A 23,249-nucleotide genomic window follows, 5' to 3' on the forward strand; every position below is an offset into this window, starting at 1 on the left:
TGTGCCCCTCTGTCTGCGCGCGCTGCCGCACAGCAATCAGGTGGTGAGATGTATCCTAACTTCACGCGGGCAGGCTCTGGCAGCTGTGCTATTATGGGTCGACAATGGAGAGGCATCGGTGCATGATGTCGACGATCAACCCACAGACACAGACTAGAGCAGATCTGCAGCAATGAGCGGCTCCTTTCCAAAATCGGAATCCACCACCTCCTTACTGAAGTCCTCCTCTGCGGCGAGGAAACCGACACACCTCCCTGAACGCGCGGCAGAGAGCCGGAGAGGTCACCATCAGCAGCATCAGCACCAGCATCACCACCGTCCCGCCACGCTCCACAGCAGCAGCAGCAAAGCCGAGGAGTCTTTCCTGTCGGCCGAGTGTGAAATCAGTGCCCGCAGACCCTTGTGCCATCCCTCTCTCGTCGGCAGCCCTGACAGTAACGATGCAGCCACTCGGGGAAAGTGTAAGTCCCACACCCCCCACAGCCAAGTTCCCGATCCTCCGGAGCAAAACGGTGTGAAGGAGCGCTGCAGGTCATCTAAGCCCACACACCGGCACCACCACCGCAGGAAGCACCATAGGGAGGACCGTCCCCTGGCTGCAGGTCCGCCTGAAGCTGAGCATCCCCAGCGCTCTCAGCACACACGAACGGTCCCCAGAGTGCCCTCTCTGTCGGACAGCAACGATGACCGGGCTCCTCTCTGTTATCCAAGGGACCATAAAGGGGTCAGCGTGGCTATTAGCGGGGCGCAGGTCAGCAGTCGGTCCCCGTCCTCCTGCTCCCTGGTGCCGCTATCCAGCAGGTCATCCCGCCACTCCCGGAGGTCCAGTGCTGCTTCTTCTGCATCCGACATCAATTTACGCACTATCCTCAATTCACTGTTTGGGCAGGTAAGGCCATCATATGTATGCAAATGACTGGATCTTTAAATGGCTTTTTGTCTGAATTCTACTAACTCTATTATTGTTCAAATATTCTGTAAGTTTAGTTTGTGAAGTGAAAGGCTGCTCCTGGACATTTTGAGGCCCTTTAGACTAGTGGCATCCCAAACACATTACCCAATGTATGGTAAACTTGATATGTTAATTCACCACCATTTGAATGAATTACCATATTAATGTCAGCCATATCTAAAAATAAAACGCAACAGATTCACTAAGTCTTGCCTTGCAAAAAATGTCGTTTTGTTATAAGCATTTCTATAAAAGTGCACACAGATTGAAGTGGTTAAGTGTGGCCTCTGGCTACACTGACGTCCTGTTTACAATCAATATACGTTAATGTGCTCTGTGATGCAGTCTGCAAACACTGTCATTACCGGACAGACTGGGCAGGGAAAAGCTTCTTCTACACATCCACTTCTTATGTAACTTGTAAATACAGCACCACCTCCTACAGACCATCTCAATCAGGCAGGCCTTTCTTATTGAAGTGGATGTGCTCGAGCAGAAGAAATGTACTTGTATAGAGATGTGGAAATCTATTAATATGCTAATGTATATTTGGTCAAAGGCAAAGATATATATTTAAGTTCCTGCGTCATTCAATCATTAAACACTGCAGAGATCGGCGCTGTGTTTGAAGATAAACATTTTAATGTATCTGTCGGTTTTGGAGGCTCTATATTGAGCCTTAAATGTATTCTCACAAAACAAAAGACCTCCGCTTAATATGATTTGATTCTAACTGTGATTTGCATCATTGTGGGCTCACCAAGCTAAAATCTGTCAAAGCAATCAGTTTTGGTTTTATATTGCATATCCTCACAAAGCTCTGTGTTGCTGATTAAACTCCTGATAATTTGTTCTTTATTTGGAGAATTTTCAAGTCCCTTCCTCAGAAGTCAGAGCTTAGTTTGTGCCATGTAGGGTGTTTGGATTTTAATCTGATCTCCAATCAGGAAGTGATTTGAATTAGGAGGCACTCAGCCATGAAATAGACTTAGTGTGGCAACACAGAGATCATCTTTTGTGGCTTCGAGGGAAAAATCTTCTAGTACTTATAGTATAAAAAACAATTCTACAAATAACCTGTGAGTCAGTCTGCGGGCAGCTCTGTGAAAATATTAGCGTGACCTCAAAAAGGTTCTTTGATGAGACGATGAGCTAGTTGGAGTTCAATAATAGACATGTAACACTTGGTTTGAGAGATGCACGCACTATATTGGGCATATTGTATGAAACGATGCAATCAAAGTAAAGTATTTTTTTTTTTCGACAAGCCTGAACGGAAATGAACGGATTGTGAGCATCGATGAGAATTTTCCGAATTCTTTCATAAAGAAAAACATCCTCACTAGTGTTCTGTGTAAGACAATTATAACATCACTATCTGTATTTTGATTTTCTGCAGATATATAGAAATAGCTGTAAATTATAGATGGACTGTATTCTTCACACGTTCGATGTGTTTTTCTTTGGTGCCATGTTGCTGCTTTAGGTCAAGGTGACCTTGGCTTTGCCTGCAGAGGGCAGAGGATGATGTGTGGGGGCGTAGGACAAAAAAACAAAAGCACATGCAGAAATAGTGCAACATATGAATTAAAATGCAACCTCAAGGCGGCAAACTGGCTTTTTTTTGTTGTCATCACTTGGGAGTGCAGGCAAAGAAACTGGAAACACTTCCTTACAGGGTTTACTTGTAAACTTGCATGGAACTGATTTTTACAGAAAAAAAAAAACTAACAATTCACAATTTGTTTGCGTGACCATGCAACAAATGTAATTTGCTTGCAATACTATATTTTCCTGCAGGAAAGCTGACACGCTTTACCCCATTTATCTTGTTTATTCTCATGTCAAGTGCCTGTGAATCTGTGCTGAATTGTCTGTGTTTGGTCGGTGTTACAGTTGGGTGAAATATCTCAAAGACAGTGGATCACCTTCTTTTCCTTTAATAGGCATAATTCTGTTTCCCTTCTTGTCCCACTTCCCTCTCATTTAGTTCTCACTCACACTTACTCCTCTCTCGCTCTCTATGTGTATCATTGGCTGCTCTTACTATTGCTACAGTCACTCTCTCCAGATGCAACAGTGCAGTTCACAGTTTTTTCAACGAGCTATAGATTAGCATCCAAGTCTTCATGGGTCTTGCGCTTGTTTGCACTTCTTCCAAAATCCAAACTGTAAACCTAACGGAGAAAAGGTCCTCATGGTCCTTTTTAGTGCCTCTTTTCTCCTCTGGTATGGGAAACTGCTTAGACTGGCCTCTGAGAACGGTAAGATTTTTTGCAGTGTTATGCCCTTTTACACTTTCACTTTCTCAATTTGTTTGGTTAGTTTAGAAATTGAAACTTGGAAAGCAAACTGGACAGTAGTGCAGTGTTTTAAAGCATTTCTTCATAGCTGTTGCATTTTCTGTTTCTGCTCAAAAGTCAGATATCATTTGGCAAAAACCCTGGATGATACTAGTATCGGTGTGTTTTTAAATAATAAAGTGTTTTGTTGGTGATACCTTGACTAAAACAAGCACGAGTAATGATTATACCAGACTTGGTTTAAGAGTTAGACGTTTATAATATCCTCACTGTTTAATGTTGGTGATTGCATAAAATGTAATCATGAACTGAAAGTTAAACTGCACAGCCGGTACAGTAGTTTGCTCTATAGTGCATTGTGTTAAAACAAGATAGATGAATGGCTTTAGACTAAAGGCAGACCTTTGATGTGCAACAAGAACCATTTTCCCCAAAAATAAGTACTGTATATCCCACGGGACAAAATGTGTCCTGATGTCTTCAAAGCATAATAAGTTTTGTGATTACAACATCTGCAGCCAGTTCCCTGGGACTTTAGCTTGTCTTTCCTCTGTTTCTGAGTATGTTTACTGTTCTTGTGACAGTGTATAGCAGTGAAGTGCCAGTCCCTACAACGTGGCGAGTAAACTGTTATGACTGATGAGTGGAAAGTTGGCAGCACGCTGTTTTATGAATGCGTTTTGCCTTTCTGCCATGCTTTCATATTTCCACATACACATGCACGTCACACTTAGAAGTACTGTTGTCTTAGCATTAAATCCATTGCTGCTATTCAAGAATAGAGAGCGTCTAGATTGACTTCATGTGTCCTATTTTAATTGCATTGTGGTATGAAGCTGCTCAGATCTTTAACACTGTCTCTGCACCCCTCTGGAAAAGATGCTCCAGGATGCTGAGAGGAGGTTCAGAGGGGTGCTGTCCTGTGAGGATATGGGCCAGGCAGTGTATCTGGGGCCTTATCAAGAGTCCATTGTTTCCATGACACAAAACTGCGTTCTCGTGAGCAACATACGGTTGCAAACCTTTGTCTTCCTGAGTAAAGGAGTGGCCACGTGCAGGCAGCCTGTACGTAAGTCTCGTTAAACCTTTTTTGATCTGTCTGTTTTTACATCAGCATTATATCTAACTTGAATCCTCACACTGATGTCACAACAACTATTAATTCCAGGTTGTTAACCCTTTCAATTCCTTTCTATCGTAATATACTACTTTTTCCACTTATGCTGCCGTTGATCAGTGTCTTGTCAGATGTCAGTAGGGAACACCGTGTTTGGAAAATGACTGGACAACTGTATAAAGGAGTGTTTAGGAGCTTGTGCATAAATTGAAGGCCTTGTTTACTTTCTTGCCAAGAATTAGATAAGAAGATTGATCTCATGTCTGACAGTTAAATTAAATTGAAGCCAGCAGCAGGTTAGATTAGTGCCAAAGCTGGAAACAAGGGCAATCCTGCCTCTGTCTACATTTAAAAGACTTGGTCTATCAGCATCTATAGAGCAAGCCCTTTCTCACTGCTAAGACATCAAATACGGCAGTTTAATCCACTCCTTGTGTTGTATTTAACAAATGTATTTAATTTAACCAAAACCACAACATTTCCCTGGAACTTACTAAGTAGTTTTGTTGCTAAACCATGTTGTATCCAGTGCACACAGAAGTTTTGTTTTGAAAATACTGTATGTATGTACCAAGATTAATTTCACAGATGCAAAAACTAACACATGTAATACAGAAGCTAGAGTGTGTGTAAAGCATCAGAATTAAAAGCGAAAGGTTACTGACCAAGCTGCCTTACTGGACAAGCGTTATGCGGCGAAAGGTTTTTCGCTAAAAGGGCATTTCGTGTTGTTTTACAGGCGAGTCACATCATCATGGCATGTTTATTATTGGAGTTTGAAAAGGCTGATCTGCACAGTTACCGTCCAACAAAGTTATGCTAGCTGTTTTCCCTTGTTTCTATTTTTATGCTAAGCTTAGCCAACCAGCTTCTGGCAAATGCTTCTTGTTTACCTTGGAGATATAAACATGGTATCAATGTCATTTCAACTCTCAGAATAAGCAAATAGGTACAACCCAATCTGCATTGCTCATATGTCTTCTTGTCCACTGTTAAATATGATTTCCTATTACTCAGTCTAGTGACTGCATGAAAAGACTGAGTGGGCTTAATGTTTTATTTTCAAGTCTCATCAAAACTGTACTGTTATTGGAGTTTTGTTAATTCCCATTAGTAAATTGACGAGGCCTGGGTCATGTCGGTGTAAGAGATGAGTGTTGATGAACTAACAGTGATGGAATGACGGATTAAAGCGTTGATGGAGCACACATGCTGGATCGGCTGCTCGAGTATCCATTTGCTCACGTGCCTTTCGATGTTTTCTGTGTCAGTGTTTCCGGTCAGACAATTCTTTGAAACCTGACGTCAACACTCAGTGTTGTGTTTAGACTTCTTTTGCTCCTGCTGTTAACCCCTGAGGGCTCTGGGATATGTCTGCTTCTCTCTCTGCCCTTTAAAGGTTACGTTCATTGTAAGCAAGCGCTTAAAAAAAACTGTCACATTCTTCTCTGAACTCAGAGGGTTATGATTCCCAGTCTTGCTTTATTAGGAACAAACTATTCCTGTTTATCATCAAGTTCTGACTTCAGACTACTGCTAACACCTTTTACCGTAAGGCGTCCTAATCCGAGGGTTGTTATGGAGAAGCTTGCTGATTTAGGTTTGTGTATTACTCGAGTAACAGCATTGCCGGCGGTATGTTTGGATGCAGCTCATAGACAAGTTTTGTATGTTATGATCTGTGATCATGATGAATGCTTTTGGTTTTGCACTGACCAATGATTAAATGTCATTTCTCAATAGGACAGAGAGCTGCGGCCGGAGGAAATGGATGGCAAGTTTACCTTTTTTAATTATCTTTAATTATCTTTAAATGTACTTTAAGATTATTAAATGTCACATGTTTTTCAAATTTCATTACAATACGAGCATATTGTAAAGTAAAGTAAAATAAATAAATAAAGGAGTACCCAACGTATTTAAAGTGACAACACTACAACTCATTCGCTAATAATATTTCTGTTGTTCTACAGAGTTGCGGGATGCTTTCAAGGAGTTTGATAAGGACAAGGATGGTTTCATCAGCTGTAAAGACCTTGGAAACTGTATGAGAACCATGGGATACATGCCTACTGAAATGGAGCTGATTGAGCTGAGTCAACAGATAAACATGAACTGTAAGGACTGAATTGTGTATTATTATGTAAAGCATATCATTGTATCCTGATTGTGTATCGTAGTTCTGAAACTGTGCCAAATTCTTATTTTGTTTAAGTGGGAGGTCATGTTGATTTTGAGGATTTTGTAGAGTTGATGGGCCCAAAACTCCTCGCCGAAACTGCAGACATGATTGGAATAAAAGAGTTAAAAGAAGCTTTTAGAGAGGTAAGAGTCTTAATGAATGTCATGTTGGGATGTTTTTTACTATTTGCTTTTCCATTTCTAAGGTTTTTTCTTTTTGTTCTCAGTTTGACACCAATGGAGATGGGGCCATAAGCACATCAGAGCTCCGAGATGCAATGCGAAAGTTGTTAGGCCAACAAGTAAGGGTTGGATGCGAGATATAAGAAAGACCTATATATCATTTCTGCATGAATACCCATTGTTTGAGTTGCTTCGCTAAACGCTGCCAAAATGTTTTCCCAGGTGGGACTAAAAGAGGTGGAAGATATCCTGAGGGATGTTGACCTTAATGGTGACGGGCTGGTTGACTTTGAAGGTAAATCAGCTTTCATACTATTAATTAATGTGTACAGTGAACCCCGAAATATAAATACACTTTTCCCCCTACCGGCAGTGCTTTAAATTACTCTGTATTGTTTTGGTGTGAGCTGTTGAGTGTTGAAAATATGTCTGCCTTTTCTCCAATTCAATATTGTAACCAAATGGTACTTTGTTTGTGGTGCTCAACGCGCCAAAATATACTTTTGAAAAACTCAAAAGCAAAGTATCTTTACGATAATCATGACTATTATTCAAGATAATCCACAGACTTTTTGGGACCATGTATAGGAACTTAACACACAATCCAGGAAGTCTTGCTAAATATTAAGTAGATCAGACAACCACTAAACCATCTTCAATTGATTGAAATTGATCAGCGTTTGACTGAGTTTATACATGTAGGTCAGTTATATTGCCTGTATGGTTGAATAAAACATTTATTTTACCTTAGGATAGTGTGCCTTTTTTCTCCCACAGCTGTATACACCACTTAATATTAAGCAACCTTTCCCGGATGTGTGTTTGTACCTGCACTTGCCTTACTAAAGAGCATATGTTGGATAAGCCATCAGAGCCATTTTGTGCTTCCTTGTTATGTTGTAAACTCTGGAAGGATACATATTATGCATCTACACATGCAGTAGAGGCAAATGCTTGCTGGCGTATAATAGTTAGGTTACTCTGCACCTTAATTCAACTTAACTTAACAAAATAATCTTTAATCAAAAGTGACACAACAGGTAATAAGGAAACTATTAAAGGAAGAATCATCCCTTCAAGGTTTGCTGCAGAGTTCAACTGTTCATTTTTATCATTTTACTCTTCTCTCTTCACAGAGTTTGTACGAATGATGTCTCGCTAAGATCATAATATGATCGGTGCTGAATGTGAAGCTGCGTCCTTGTCTATACTTGACCAAGTACACCAGAGGACATGCTATGATCTCTGAGCCATCCCAATCTGAATGACACTGGAAATAAAACTCCTTGAATGTTAAGGAGTGAGGAGTCGCCTCACACATTCAATCAATAAGTGTTCTTCCTAAAAAGTCTCAAGTTCAACTGAGGCCGAATTTGCTGTAGCCTAGATGATGAATGTCCGACATGTGTTTTTGCACTTTAATTCTCACTAAATAACTTCCTGTGGATATATTGCTGGTGTCTTGTCTCATCTTCTATGTGGTAAAAAAAAAAGATTGCAAAATGTCGCCTTCAATGTACAATAGTCAGAATGTAAGAGAGGATTCCTGTAGAGAGGATGTCAAAAATCCTTGCATTGTTCAACAGTACGTTTTCACACAGTATTTGTTATATTATATTATACACTGTAAGTGGAATGTCCTTTGTGTGACATCGGTGCTCCAACAGGAACCCATGTGGCAATATAACACCTGTATTGTAACTGTGTGATCATTTGTGATTTTTCACTTTGCCTGTCGAGTCCTATAATGTCATCACTGAAAACTACAGAAGCAGATCTCTAACACAACACTTTAAATTACATTTCATATTTTATTTGCTTCAACCTTAGATCAATGGCAGTCAAAACTATTTTCAGAGTTGCAGAGCTCTGGTTTGCAGCATCCTTTGTCTTTCAATGCTCACAGGTTTAAAATTCCTCTTAACCTGGCTTTGGGAGCAAGAAATGTTTGTTTTTAAAAAATCCAGATTGCCCTGTCTGCGAGCATACAGTTGGAATGACATATGTGAATTGTATTTACAGTGGATGTGGTTATGTTGTTCCTGCTGTACTGTGCGTCAATGTATTTGTGGAAATGTTCCACACATTTGTGTTGTCAAAGCCATTTTTATGCATGCCAAAGAGATACATTTATTAAATTCAGTATGCACATTTGCATTTTTTGTCTAACAAAGTAAGCAAAATATTTCGCCAAGTTAACTGTAAAAAAATAAAAGGTGTTTACATTTGAGAGCCTTTTTCTGTGGTGATGTTGCCAAAGAAAACACACTTGCAATAAAGTATATAGTTCATAATTTAGACATTAAATGATATATAATCAAAAGCATGTTAACAAGATCTTTTTTTGGTACACAGACCTTACATTTCATGCTGTACTCCGTAATCTGTACTATTTGATTAAGGGTTGTCAAATGCCAGTATATCAGTAATGCACTGCGCGCTGTCACTGCATGTCTTGAGGACAAACCTCCTTACAACATCTATTATTCATATAGGTCTCTAAGACTGCTGGTTGGATATGTTTTACCTGCAGAAACACTGCAGAACCACTGTGAAAGCCATTAGATGAGAATAACTGTGCTGTGTCTCTGTGTGAACTTTGACTTGTTTCGGTTATACCATAAACATCTTCATAAGTAAATCATTGCTCAAAGCACATTAATAAGGTAATATCTGTATGCATAAAATGCATAGAGAAATACATTGCTTTATTTGGGAAAGCAGGGACAGGCAGTATTTACATGTAAAACAGATGAAACAACATTAATATAACACTCAAACATACAGTGCAATAATAAGTTTTATGTAGAAAAAAAGAGTTGCAGGCACAGCAACACCCTCGATAAAAGGCTGCCCCTGGGCCACTCGTCTTCTGCAGAATTGTTGCAAGCCGCAGCAAAAAGTTGCCAGGAACAAATATTTGCTCATTATGCTAAAGTAGGCCAATACCTCTTTGTAGAAAATGTCCTGACTTTGAAGGAGTTCTCTGTAATGCACCTATACTATTGAAGCAAACAATTTAACTGTAGCATACAGGGCTGGTACAAATGTTTACCGAGTTAAAACCAAAAGCTCACGTAAACCCCTGTCATCCATAGAAGTACTGCTGTTGCCATAGCAACTATCTTCATTCATTAGTCTGGTCATTTCTGGAGTGCATCATGTGCACGCTGCGTTGGACTCTTGTGATTGGACAAGAGCTGGACCATACCATATCGGAAAGAGGGGGGTGTAAATATCTCTTAAAGAACCCGTGTATTATTGTGATACTATATTTACAATACATATTTATAGTTTTCTGTCCCCCTTAAATAATATTGTATGAAATATATCCTTGGGAGTTATTTTACCTTTGGTTGCCAAAGAGAGAAGAACTGGTACCCCTGCTATGAAATAGGCAAATGTAGGTTTGGATTGTTGATTTAATTTGCGTACAAAGAAAAGGACTTTTCTACAATTTAAGACAATGATAAATAATGGAACTACAAATAAAATGTATAACACTATAAAATAACTTTCTTATTCTCTTTATTTGCATATATGTCGTTATATATAGCGTTTAGTCAGTTATTATATCTACAGATGACGATGCTGCCTGAGAGGTTAAACTCAGGGCTTTAAATTCATCCAATCATCATTTGACGTGGAAAAAGACACTGGGGGTTTCACTCTTTACGCTTCTGTCGATCAATGTTACAATATGAAAATATATGTTTACAACCCCGTGCAAGATATATCAAATGCATTTCTCTATAAAAGCCTTTAATGTCGTCATTTGTTCATTTTTATAATAAACTAAGACGTGATTGGGCTGTGTTATGAATGAGTGGATGGATGTGATTGGACAGAGTCCGTGTCACTCATTAGTCATGGGAAAACTGAGGTTAGGTAGCACTGCTCTGCCTCCTGCACACTTGCAGCATGGATAACGAGAAGTGGATACACCGTTGGAGGCGGGACTCCGTTCATTCCGATCAGGGTTGCTCAGTGGCGCCTGAAGGCCTGCATAGCCTGCATCTCGAGAGCAAAACTACCCGTATGTGGGCCCATGGAGCATTCGCAGTTCAGCTTTCCCTTAAGCCCCGCCTCCGATCTCCCGCTCTCTGCTCAGTCAAATGCATTGACAGGGAAAATAACAATGGGTTCTGCTTTTAGCACATTTTACAACTTTTAGACCCAAATGATTCAAATGAGGTATATACAAATGTTCGTACTTGGTAGTTTATTTAGCTAATAAAGTATACGCTGATTTAAATACGTCTCTTTCCCAATGTAAGTCAATGGGGTAAAGTTATTTCGACGTGACGGACTAACACGGAAGTTGTAGTACACCCATTTGGCCACTACGAAAACTTGCTTTAACGTCCGGCGCACTTCCTGGGGGCTTGACTTGCAGTCGATGCTAGCAGAGCAAATGCTGGTTCGGATGCACACATTGAATGAAAGTCAGTGTAGCAGGCTGTTGCCACCAGCAACTGAGAATATCTGCCCACCGTAAAGTTACCTTACATTGTACAGGCTGCTGGTGAGACTGTAGCAGGAGAGATTATCTCACACATTGGCACAGGAGAGGATCAAGGCATTTGTGGAAGGGGACGGTGAGAGATATTGGATGACCTGGGGTTTCATATAAGTATTTCTGGTTAGACAGGTAGGGTAGCTAGCTAGCCTAACCGACACACGGTTATCGCTGCTAATGAATCATTTTCTTGTAGTTTACCCAATAAAATCCGAGGTAGTGAATCATGATTTTGTTAACGATAAGATCAGATAGTTTTTTGTATATTCTTTGTTGCTTTATAGGTCTGTGTGTGCTACAGCCGGTATTGGTACTGTTAACGTTAGCATGATGGCTAACTCGGATATCATGTTGCATGTCATCAAGACAAGCTTGCTAGCTCCTTACGCTAGCTAACCTTATGTGGTTAATGTTAAATGTGGAAGGATTACTTCCTTGATGAGTCTATGGTGCATGCAAGTGGATACCGACACTTTCTTTCTCCGTGTCCAGGACCGGGCTGTGAGGGGCAATGCAGCGGGTCACGGCGCAGCTCGTAGCCAGTCTGGTTGCAGCGGTGCTGTCGCTACTGGCAGATCCGTGCTGGGCGGACGGCGGGGGCCTCAGCCTGGCGGACCGGGTGATCTGGGCTGTGAATTCCGGGGGTGAAGCGCATGTAGACGTGCACGGTATTCACTTCAAGAAGGACCCATTGGAAGGGAAACTTGGCAAAGGTGAGTGGGTGTTAACTGCTAATATGAGCCTTGCTGCGCTTTACATGTAAAGGTGTTGCTGAGAATGACATTGTGAAGGTAAAATATGTTCGTCAGAAACAACAATGTCTAACAGAAACCTCTGCATGGTCTGGCTTCCGCAAGTAACCACAAACTAACGAGGAGTCAGCGTAAAGGACTAGGCTCCGCCCCTCTCAGCATGGAGAGGAAGCAGGTGATGATATGTTCAATTTGACTGCAGAGTCATTCCTGGCTCAAGTTATGAAGCAGAAATCCTGTAAATGTGAGTTAAAGCAAACAGTGTGGTAACTTCTCATTTGAGACAGAAGGGCACTGTGTTTCATTCAGTGCAGGAAAAGGTCAGGGCTTGCACAATGTGGTGCTTTGCTTTGACATGATCCGTTTTCCAGTTATACAGATATTAATGTGGCCCAGTGATCAAAGTGCACTATAACACTGATGCAATTCTCCTTTTTGTAGCGTCTGATTATGGGTTGCGCCTGCCAATACTGCGCTCCAGTCCAGAAGACCAGATTCTGTATCAGACAGAGCGCTACAATGAGGATACTTTTGGATATGATATCCCCATTCGCGACGAAGGAGACTATATACTAGTAATGAAGTATGCTGAAGTTTACTTTGCCCAGTCACAGCAAAAGGTATGGGAATAAATGAATGAGTGTGTTTTGTGTTCAATACATTTGTAATTCTTATCGGCACAGTTTGTGTATGCATTGAGCAAGGTCTGTGATCTTTTCGGAATTATACATATCACTATAATTTCACAACCTTCACAGGTGTGAGTAAGGAAGATGTTAAACATGACTTGAAAAGAAGCCACATTAGGCATTTAGTGAAATGACATGTGTGGTCCGACCAATTGGGTCCACAGGGCCATGGAATGGATAATAAAAACAATAGATCTTCAGATTGGAAAAGTGCAGGTGTTCCTACCAACATTAAAAATGGCTCTATTGTTTTAATTGTCTGAGTAGGGCATGGCAGTGACAGCGAGCCTTCCTGTGATACTAGGACCCTGAAACTGAAGTAGCTGAATGAGATTCATCCGTCAGTTATTTATTATTCACACCTGTCAAAATGTTTGATAAAGGCCTATTTGTGTTACCATTACCTTGAAGGTGAAAACCATGGAATACTAATCGAGCTGCAGGTTTCAGTATAATAAGAGTACTTTATTGATGACTAAATGATGGTTAAGCTGTGTGTTTCCTTGCTGACTTTGGAACTTTTTCCTAGGTGTTTGACGTCCGTCTAAACGGCCATGTGGTGGTGAAGGACCTGGACATCTTTGAGCGTGTGGGCCACAGTACTGCTCATGATGAGATAGTACCCTTCTCTATTAGACGTGGTAAACTGAGCGTGCAAGGAGAGGTTTCCACTTTCAACGGCAAGCTCACTGCAGAGTTCGTAAAGGTGAGCTTTTTTTTTAATTTGGATTGGATGAGAAATGTCTTAACTCCTGTGCCTGTCACAAGGGAGTGTCAGTTTGTTTATTTTACCATGACACCTGTGAATAGCAGTATGATAACCCCATTTTTGAGTTGCTTAACCAGTTCAAACAGGCATGGTGGGTTGAACAGAAACGTGTTATCTGAAAGTGTATTTAATTTGTGTCATCTCCGCTAATCTATGATAAACTTAAATGTGTGTTTTTTGTCAGCGTTTTACACACTAAGATAGCAATTTATGAGGCGGTATTTCAAGAAGCAATTAAGACATTTGTTTGGTTTGCCATAAATATAATGTCATCTAGTCCATTTTTCCAATTGATGTACAAAACTAAATATATAGGTCACATTTTACAATTAAAAAATATATATCTGGAGATTATTGATAACAAATAATATTGTAAGTCAGAGTTTATTTAAGCCAACACCCAACATGTATAAAGGGGTGTGCCAAGGAAGGTCAATTTGCTAAATTGTTTATTTATTTTCTTAATGATCGGCAGCTTTGCTTGATGAAAGGTCAGAAAGAACAAATGATGTTACTTTATATTGAATTTAGTTAAATCAAAGACAATCTATTAATGTAAATTATTTCAGTTACAATAACAACATATCTATGGACAAGATAAAAAAAAATGGTTGGACAATTTAGAGAATACAATTATTGCTAAAGGTTGGATGACATGATTGAAACCTCTTTCTGGTCTGTTAAATATGAAGCTACCTCCAGCAACCGGTTAGCTTATTGTAACATAGGTAGTGGAAACTGTCAACCCCTCTCTTTCCATAGATAACAATATCCACCAACAGCAACTCTAACACACAAATTACCGCGTCATATCTTGTTTGTTTAATCTGTATAAAAACCAGGGTGTGTGCAACAACAGCTTGTCGTTTTTCTAGTATGATAGAAAAACGACACATATTTGTTGGCATTCATTTCCGATGTGTTTAGATATAACCATCCTCATAACTTGTTTGGCCAAAGGACTCGAACCTGACATGTAAAATCAATGGCACATTTACATGATGAGCTCCATGTCTGAAAGGACTTTTCACTGCCGGTTTGAGTGTGTGTGGGCCATGCAAATGACTTAACACGGCCTCACATCTGGCTGCCTTTTATCATATCTGTTAACTTGTCATGTAATGCAACTATACCTTTTCTCTCTAGCAATCATCCATCTTTATACCGGTATTTATACCACGCTTATAGTTAAGCTATTTACCTATTCTTTAAGTCAATGGTTGCTTGCCTTTGTTTACATTTTTCATAGACAAGATTGCTGTTTATTGTGATTTGGAGAGACTTTACTATATCAAACACTCAATACCTGCCGTTTTCAGATATATGTACTTTTTAGCAAGTTAAAGCAGACTAGGAACATACACACACATAGATATTAACAAGCCAATGAGCTGTTGGTAAGTGGGGCAATGTTTTGAGAAATAAAGAAGAAGTCTTCATTTTATAATTATCAGGAATAAATGAATAAGGAACTACTCCACAAGGCATTTAAGTATCTTTTGTTTTTATGGAATATGCAAAGCTCCAGATAGAGCAGAATGGAGGAATTTGGTCTGTTGCCTGGCTCTAAATATTGTAACGGTCTTCTTATCTATAAATACCTTAAACGCCCTCTTATCTATTGCTATCTTGTAAAGAGGTTAGTAATTGTGTTTTCTTGTCACATTTTACTCAGTGATGATATGTATGTGCAGCAGCTCCTGCCCTGGGCCTTCAGGAGTGATTGAGTTTGTGGTTTGGTTTCTCCCCACACGTGTTGCATAATACACTTCCCTTTTTGTCCTCTGTACAATCAATCTATCACCCTGTCATACTGTAAATCTGTACTGTTTGCATTGTCTGGGAAACTGTCTGAATGGTGAGGATGATTTTTATGTCCGCATAAGTGTGATTTATCCTGCTGTAAAAATGACAAAGAACTCATCAAAAATACTTTATAAATTGCCCACAGAAGAAACATGTGTTATATGTATTTATTGCCAGAGATTGACTTTGAAATGATCTTCTCAGCATTTATTTGACACGTATTTGCACCTTTAATTCGATACATCACCTTTGTTATCTTTGTTTATTCTGTTTCTTGGCCACCTGCTGCAGGCCGCAGAAATGTGTATATTATTAGATTGCCCTTTTTAAGCTTTGGGTTCTGTAATTGAACGTTTTTGTCGCTAGGTTTGTAGAACATCTGGCTGTAGGCTAGATGTGCATGGTGGCGTACTTAGAAAAATGCTTTTTCTGCAGTGACCTCATTCTCCCTTTTTTTAATTCCCTTTTTTATTTTTTGCACTTGCACTCTGTCTGTTCTTCCAGCAAAAGGAAAATATTCCAACAATAAATAGACAACAGGGCTCTAGCACAGGTGTTTTGGTTTTCCACTGTTCATTGCATTGTCTGCACCAAATGTTGATCACAGTGTCTGATAAAAAAAGAAGGGAAGCCTTTTTATATAGATTGTGTAAAAGTGAACAAATGACTTGGATAAGGGTTCTCATGCCCTTACTTTGTTGTTTCTTCAAAGCGAAAAAGATCATAGATCGTTGTTTGAAACAAGCTGTGTGGTATTAAATGACATTTTCTGTTATTCTGTGTTTCAGGGTTATTATGACAATCCCAAGGTCTGCGCTCTCTATGTAATGAAGGGGACATTAGACGGTGAGTAATGACACAAACATATTCTTTAGCAATTAGCATTTAAGTACATCACAATGTTTGGTCCAACCAGATGTACTCATGTTTAGTAGAGACGTTGTAGACTTAATGCTGCATTTCAGCTGCATGGTAAGACGCAGCTCTACTCAATAAGCTTGGAACCAATACCATTTGGTTATCCATTAGAAAGGATTGTGGATCAGACTGGTACATTTCTGATACTATTTTGATTAAGGTTAAAAGCAAGCTGAGGTGGAGTTCAAACACTGCAGGCCACTGATTGGTCAGGGAGAATTACTACCAGTGCGGGTTATCCCACACAAACCCACTATTCCTACATTTTCCAAAATTGGCACAACCACCACATTTAACTCGCCACAAATTAATCTCACAGAACAACGTACATTTGACACGTGCTTCTGTTCATCTGTTTGGTTGCCAATGAGAGAATCCAGAAAGTGTTGCATTGAAAATGATGTCAGTTAGCAAAGACTCCGCCCTACACTGAGGATATCCTTTCTGCAGTGTAAAACAGAAAAGGACCTGATACCAAAAGTTGTGCTGACATTCTTTTCTTATTTTGGACTTCCCTTACCCTTTTTCTTTTCCGGACAGATGTGCCCAAACTTCAGCCGCACCCTGGCTTGGAGAAGCATGAGGAAGAGGAGGAAGAAGAGGAGGAAACTGAGCCCGGCGAGGAAGGTGGGAAGAAGAAGATTCCTGCAGGTTCCAAGCCCAGGGTCCAGTCAGGCCCCCGAACACCAAACCCATACGCCGCAGACAACAGCAGCCTCATGTTCCCCATCCTAGTGGCGTTCGGGGTGTTCATCCCCACACTGTTCTGCCTCTGTCGGCTGTGAGCTACAACTATCGGTGGAGGGGACGTCAAACAGAGAAGACGGCAAGAGACTATGGAGGGGGAGAAGGAGGGTAGGGGTTTGGGGGGGTCATCAGCAGAACAGGTAAAGGCATATACACAGGGAGGGAGCTTGGAGAAAATCTGGACGACAGGACAAAAAGAGACAATAACTTTTCGGGACGCCACTTCGTGATGAAGCGATTGCTGCTGTCCAATTCTACCGGAAGAAAAAAAGGAGTTGTAGGAAGTGTGTGCTGTTCGCTTCTTCGTGAATGTGTTTCGCATCCACCTCTGCTGACACTTTTGAACAATGTTAATCATTTCCACTCGGAGAGCGTGCAGGATTTACAGATGCCAGTCTACACGGTTTGTAACCACATTTCAGCAGCTAAGAGATGCTCAGGAGGGATTTGTCTGGGCCTGTTTTATAAGCTAAAAGCATTGCTTTTGTACTGGGGGTAGCAAGGAAGCCCACTCTGTTTAACACTCCTCTTCTGCATCTGGTGACACATCAAATTGGAAATGGTGCTGTTTAGAAATTGGTTAAATAGAATAGGTAAGAGGAAATACAGTTGGCATTTGTGGGGCTCCCATTTTTCCTCTACATTTGATGTCTTTCCACTCAGATCTAGTTGGTCCTTTGTTGACGTGCCATCATCATTGCCATAAGTTGTTTAAGAAGAAACAGGCGTTGAGCCAGATCCGCAGTGGGTGGAATTATTTGCTGTCTAAATCAGCCTGCCTTTTTGCAAACATTTAGGTTGGGTAACACAAATCTGTATGGTGAACATTACCTATTTTGCATTTTCCACCAAATACAGATTTAGGGCTGTTAAAGGTGATCATAATTTTGTCCTTAAGGGATTTTGCTTTCATACGAAAATCCATTTTTAACATTAGAAAGTGAGAACGTGGAACATGTTATTTTCCGTAAGGGACACCAGAGTCAAAGTGTATGCTGTGAAACGCTGTAGCTCAAGTGAGTGGGGTTCTTCAGATCTCTGTATTTACTGTGAGCTTTGCCTTTTCTCTGAAGTCATTTAGTATGCATGCTTACCTTTTTTTGTTTCACCAAAGAATGTATTTCTTATTTTCTCAAAGACAAAAATGGTGGCCTCTTTAATTTGATAAATTGCTTTCATAATACTTTTTTTTTTAAGCCTCTTTGGTAAATGAGTTGACAACAGGTAGATTAGGACAAACATTACCCCTTAATATCAACATTTAACTGATTTGGAGAAATTGTGTTTTGCCACGTTTTACATCAGTGTTTTCAAACACAGATTTCAAAAAGAATGCTGTGTTGGCTCGGGGCCATGGACTTCAGTCCTCCATGTGCTTTGAAATGGAGAGAACAGGCTGCTGAAGCACCACATTAATCTAATAAACTCTGTGCTCGTCAATGCACTTGTTTCACACACCCCCAACGTTGCTCTATGTGGAACCACAAGTTCCTCCCTCTGTAGTCAGACACAAGAAAGCACAACATCAGTGAAAAGTCAAACGAAAGTGTTTATTTCGCGTTTTCTGATCCGTCTTTAATGTGGACTGTACCATTTTGTTAATTCAATGTCAACTTTTGAGTGCAGTTAAGCTTCTGGTCCTTTAATTGATTGAGCAACCTGGGGACAAAATGTTAACTATCTTCAACGCCCTTTTTTTTAATATGGCCACATTATCAGTCCACTTCGTCTGTTTTTTCTCAGCTTTTGAACAATGATATCCTTTTTTTGCTTTCCATGCTGACTGAATAGCAGCTTTGTTCTCCATTTTTAGTGGAGTTGTGTTGTGAACCCTCCTGTTTATGTATCTAGTTACCTCCCTTAAGTGCTTAGCTCTACTTCAAGGACGATTTTGTAACTTTACCTGTTTCACTAATGCGTCTTAAATGTCCCCCGACACCCCCTTGCTAGTATTGCTGTTGCCATATGCAGTACTTGAAAAACGGTTAATAATTCAGGTGTCGTGGATCCCTCCTCACTCCTCGATTCTCCTTCTCATTTTGATTGGTGAGCCAGAAGTTGGCGTCAGAGCATTTTTGGTCTGTTGATGGCAATTTTTGATTATGTTGTTTTTCTTTCTTTTTAAGTTGTAAACTTATCTCATATTTAAGACATACAAGCACCTTTTTTTCCTTCTGAAAAGATGCAAAAATTTCATTTAGTTCAGCACCAAAGTCACCGTGTTCTGTTCCTCTACAAGTCTACACAGTTGCGTGTGTATATAAGGTACAAAAATCCCACTTTTTATCGTGTGACAACCATTTTGTTCTCATCACGTTTGAGTTGTTGCTGAGATGTTAGGTTTTTTTTTTTCCTCTTGAGGAAGACTTTGTGGCCTTTCTTCTGGGGAGAACGGTTGTTGGTACAGAGTTTTAAAAAGATTTAATGGGCAGCCAGATGAACTGACTGTCAGAGAGTCAAATAAATGAGATTTTGTCTGAAAATATGGGATCTTCCATTCTATTATATATAATTTAAATCGGAGTAGGGCTGATCTGGAGATATTTTATAATACGCTTGGATCTGTATGTTTGAATTTTTTCCTCAGGATCTGTTTTGTTTTGAGTTTTTAAAACTTGATATTTTATTGGTGTGACATTTTGCACTGCCTCATGTATTTTAAAATCATGTCATTTTTTGTGTGTATGTCTTTGTTGCCTTGAATTATTGAATACATTGTGCTTTACCATCATTCACCTTGCAGTTGCTTTTTTTTTTGGCTTGCATCAAGTTAGCCTGTTTTTGTTTCCCTCTTCTGTTAAAACACATTTTACTGGGCTAGATTTTCATTCCACGCTAACAGGAGTCTCAGAAGAAAAATAATTATAACTGTAATTAAGTTTTCTAGGAGCAAAACCAGTCCAAAAAAATGGTTGAATAAAAACTGTGTGAAAATGTTCTCCCAACAGTCTTTTTAGCTCATCAGCCATTTTGGGACCTGTTCGTGTTAAAACACCTCACTGTTGAACAAACTAGAGTGGAATGAAGATCTACTCTGTTGTATTCACAGGAGAACCAAAGAATAGCTGCCGTTACATCCAGGTTCTCAGTGTCATTATGTCGCTAACGGTTCCTCATTTCCTTTCAACCTATTTTTTCTCTCATTGGTAAAGCAGTGAAATACTCCCTCCCAACTTCTTGAAAATGTCCTAAAAAAAAAGAAGTAAATTGAATTGTAATTTTGTTTGAGAAGAACATATCAAGCCTGTTGCTATTTCTCCTTTTTTTCCCTCATTTTAAAAAGCAACTGAACATGTGAGATGATTTTAAACAGAGACAAATTTGAACAGCAAAACATCTGCCAACGTGTCATCGTCCAGGCAGTAGACCACACACACAATGAGGTCTGACAGCCACGTTCACACAGTGTGAGTCTGTGAGATAGTGAGTGTGCGCTTAATGAGTCCTACTGTATAGATATACATGTGTTGGATGAATAAATGCCCCTCTGTGCGGGCTGTAGGCAGCAGCAGGTGGACTGAGAAATGTATCCGAGACACCTGATCTTACTCTGATGTGGCATATATCTGCAAAATCGGAAATGCTGATAAATGCTGTCTCTTTTTAATAAATGTGCTATTTTATCAGAATGTGGTGCTGCTGTTTTTCCACTCGACATACCTGACTTATGGTACCTTGGGTATTGAACAAACTATTTGAGCTCAGATTTAAAAGTAACAATGTTTCCTGACACATGAGGTGGTCCCAGCAGGGTCACAGCACTTGTACATGCCCTCTGTTTGTCCAGGTGTTGTTTTTTCCACCTTTTTCCACCACCTGTGAAAACCTCTTGAAATAGACCTTCATATCTAACGTGTTGGCACCAGAATATCCACAAGGGGAACACAGCTGAACAAAGTACACTGTTTCATTTCCACGCACACACACTCTTGTAACAACAAGCCATTGTTAGATTGAGCTTTAATAACCAAAGAATGACTCCATAAAAGTTACAGTGTAGCATATCCATTATTTACATATATATTTAGCAAAAAATTACATTAATAAATTAATATATTTGACATTGAAGTGCATAATGTCCTTGTGAGCTCTCACTCTGCATGTCTCTTAGTCCGAAAATAGAGATTTACTTCAGTTTGACTTCATCTGTAGTAGAGAGCCATGAAAGGTGTGTGTGATAGGTGAACACCGCCCGTTCTACAGGACACCCCCGATCCAGCCTGACTGCAGCCCAGGACCAGGCCCCGCTCCAGAGCAGGCCGTGTGCTGCCAGCCCCCTCCCCCCACACATCACTAGCAGTGTCCTGCTGAGCACCAGAAGTGGGCTTTTCTCCTGGTGCATACCCCATGGAAGCAAACACCACCTGCCGCATGTTCACCAAGCTGGGAACCCCTCCAGCACCACCTGCCGCCTCCTGCAGACTCTGGAAGAGGAAGAGCAGATCCACCCTCAGGTCCACCGTGTTGCCCCGGGACCACACACTGTACCTGAAAGAGGCGAGAGAAAACACAGTTACAACCAGGCAAAGAGGACACAGAAAAGAGGAATAGGTGCAAAACAATTCAAAGGTAAATAAAACCGATTGTAGTGAGAGTGGTCTGTGTATCATCAAAAAATGTCTTTACAATAAGGTCATGTTACAATGCAACATATTGCATATTATTTACATTATTTCAGCAAAACTGTCAAAGTATAAATAACAGACCATTATGCATACAATCTCTGCAAATGTATATGCAATCAAAACACTATATGCATACATTTATTACAGATCCTTCAGTATCCAACATCGTAGGAACACCTTGAGAGGGCCTAAAAAGTATCCACTCTTCTTTGCATGCATGTTATTAGTTTGAGTCCATACAGTGTTTGGAAACGGTATCAAAAAACATAATATTACAAGACAATGTCTATATGTTCTTACACCTCTATATCATGTTTACCTTGTAGGAAGGCCTAGCTTTGCCAATGATAGAAGCACAGGATGGATGTCCAGGTGTTGTGGGTTGGAAAGTTGGAGGTGAAGCTCGGCTCTGATGACCGACAATGATAAAATCTCTCTGGTGAAGAGAAACTCCACATCTGTGCCTGAGGAGAAGGAGGAGGAGAGGAAGGAGTTAGTCACAGAGAAGTTTATGAGCATTTCAGGTCACAGAGCAGCACAAACACTCATGTCATGCTCTGTTTTAATAAATCTCAGGGAGTGAGATTTACACCACAGAGGTGATGTTTTCACTCCTAATACCATGTTAATCTGTCAGCAGGATGTCTCGACACCTCTCTGAGGGGACATTAAGCCAGCTAAGACTCATTTGTATGCAGATAACATTGTCTTCTATACAGATGCATTCATGGAGCCATAAATGTCCTCCGAGCTGCTTTACAAGCACACCAGCTTTCACTTCTGCAGCATGTGACATTCCTGCAAAGTGTCACTTTTTCAACACAACATGAGTTTTATATGCCAGTTTGATGTTGCAACGTGTTCCCTGATTGGCCCTCTCAATGCTGCTTATGAACACAAGGTGCAGAGAGAATTTAAGTGGATTTGATGACAAATGTAAATACTTTTATTGAGCATTGATATTGGGAATATCTTCAATCCATACTGATGAGCATGTTTCAATACTCAAGATATAGAATCAACAAGTAAAGTTATGACATTTGTGTCAGTTGAAAAACGTTTCACTACTGGTTGCATGGCCCTCTTGATGGTGAGTGTCTAGGCCTTCAATTAATCCTGAATTCACCATGTCCCGTGGTTACAGTAAAACATCTTAATCGTGCATTGAGCAACAATTTGTGGAATTAAAACACGTGACAATCAACCTGATCCACTTTTTCGTGTTGAGCTCTGAAGCCTACCATGACCAATACATTTCGGTTATAACGTAGGCTTTGACAAGGCATGCGTTTAAACTCGATCTACTTTGTCTTACCTCCTCTCAAGCGACCTTGAATTCCTTTTACGCTCCTGCAGTCCCGTCCTTCTTGACAGCAATGGTAAACCGATCGCACAAAGCTGAAAAGGGATTTCCCTGGGAAAACCAGGCCATGCGAGGCTCCAGGAGTTAAAGGCAAAGCACGAGCTGCAACAGTGTAGCATTATCCTCGGGAGCTGGTTGTGTATTTTCCAGCCAAGGGGCCGCCAGCTCCGCGCACCGCTCCCGGTGATTATCCGCCACCCCGCGCCTCCACCGCCTCAACGCGTCCGAGCGTAAAGTTGTTCCGGAAGATTCATCTGCAGTTTTATGAGATCCCAGCGTGTCTACTGGGCGGCCAAATACTCCAATAAATCGTGTCATCCCCGAT

General features: G+C 40.5%; 3 protein-coding genes across 6 annotated transcripts; 2 read left to right on the forward strand and 1 right to left on the reverse strand.

The window, feature by feature from the left end:
• The first annotated feature begins 51 nt into the window (after positions 1-51).
• On the forward strand, positions 52-8,949 carry cabp1a (calcium binding protein 1a). 4 transcript variants are annotated; one of them, XM_063896470.1, is made up of 8 exons: positions 3,001-3,216; positions 4,135-4,320; positions 6,116-6,146; positions 6,346-6,489; positions 6,588-6,697; positions 6,781-6,855; positions 6,959-7,031; positions 7,873-8,949. In XM_063896470.1, the coding sequence occupies exons 1-8, from the start codon at positions 3,082-3,084 to the stop codon at positions 7,896-7,898; spliced, it is 780 nt and encodes a 259-aa protein (XP_063752540.1). In that variant the 5' UTR covers positions 3,001-3,081; the 3' UTR covers positions 7,899-8,949. The 4 variants fall into 4 exon arrangements, with proteins under 4 accessions (XP_063752539.1, XP_063752540.1, XP_063752541.1 ...); XM_063896469.1 differs by lacking the exons at positions 3,001-3,216; positions 4,135-4,320 and adding an exon at positions 52-889; XM_063896471.1 differs by lacking the exon at positions 4,135-4,320.
• Positions 8,950-11,133: 2,184 nt separating this feature from the next.
• mlec (malectin) lies at positions 11,134-20,565 on the forward strand. Its single transcript, XM_063897180.1, has 6 exons — positions 11,134-11,334; positions 11,748-11,968; positions 12,449-12,627; positions 13,226-13,402; positions 16,060-16,117; positions 16,730-20,565. Exons 2-6 carry the CDS (start codon positions 11,767-11,769, stop codon positions 16,972-16,974), a joined length of 861 nt encoding a protein of 286 aa, XP_063753250.1. The 5' UTR covers positions 11,134-11,334; positions 11,748-11,766; the 3' UTR covers positions 16,975-20,565.
• Positions 20,566-20,920: 355 nt separating this feature from the next.
• si:ch211-170d8.2 (uncharacterized protein LOC571755 homolog) lies at positions 20,921-23,242 on the reverse strand. The gene is given in 5 exon segments (XM_063897487.1): positions 20,921-21,424; positions 21,881-22,025; positions 22,877-22,985; positions 22,988-22,999; positions 23,210-23,242. Coding segments are annotated over 5 exon segments (645 nt in total). The 3' UTR covers positions 20,921-21,078.
• Between the last annotated feature and the right edge of the window lie 7 nt (positions 23,243-23,249).

This window comes from Eleginops maclovinus, chromosome 12 (genome assembly GCF_036324505.1).
Source record: "Eleginops maclovinus isolate JMC-PN-2008 ecotype Puerto Natales chromosome 12, JC_Emac_rtc_rv5, whole genome shotgun sequence".
NCBI classification, from domain to species: Eukaryota; Metazoa; Chordata; class Actinopteri; order Perciformes; family Eleginopidae; genus Eleginops; species Eleginops maclovinus.

Bases quoted from the DNA above. Each gene is read 5' to 3' on its own strand.
- mlec (XM_063897180.1), top strand. From the start codon at position 11,767: ATGCAGCGGGTCACGGCGCAGCTCGTAGCCAGTCTGGTTGCAGCGGTG. The intron at 13,403-16,059 runs GTGAGCTTTTTT...TCTGTGTTTCAG, and splicing joins TCACTGCAGAGTTCGTAAAG to GGTTATTATGACAATCCCAA. The intron at 16,118-16,729 runs GTGAGTAATGAC...TTTTCCGGACAG, and splicing joins AATGAAGGGGACATTAGACG to ATGTGCCCAAACTTCAGCCG.
- cabp1a (XM_063896469.1), top strand. From the start codon at position 173: ATGAGCGGCTCCTTTCCAAAATCGGAATCCACCACCTCCTTACTGAAG. The intron at 890-6,115 runs GTAAGGCCATCA...ATTTCTCAATAG, and splicing joins TCAATTCACTGTTTGGGCAG to GACAGAGAGCTGCGGCCGGA. The intron at 6,856-6,958 runs GTAAGGGTTGGA...ATGTTTTCCCAG, and splicing joins GAAAGTTGTTAGGCCAACAA to GTGGGACTAAAAGAGGTGGA.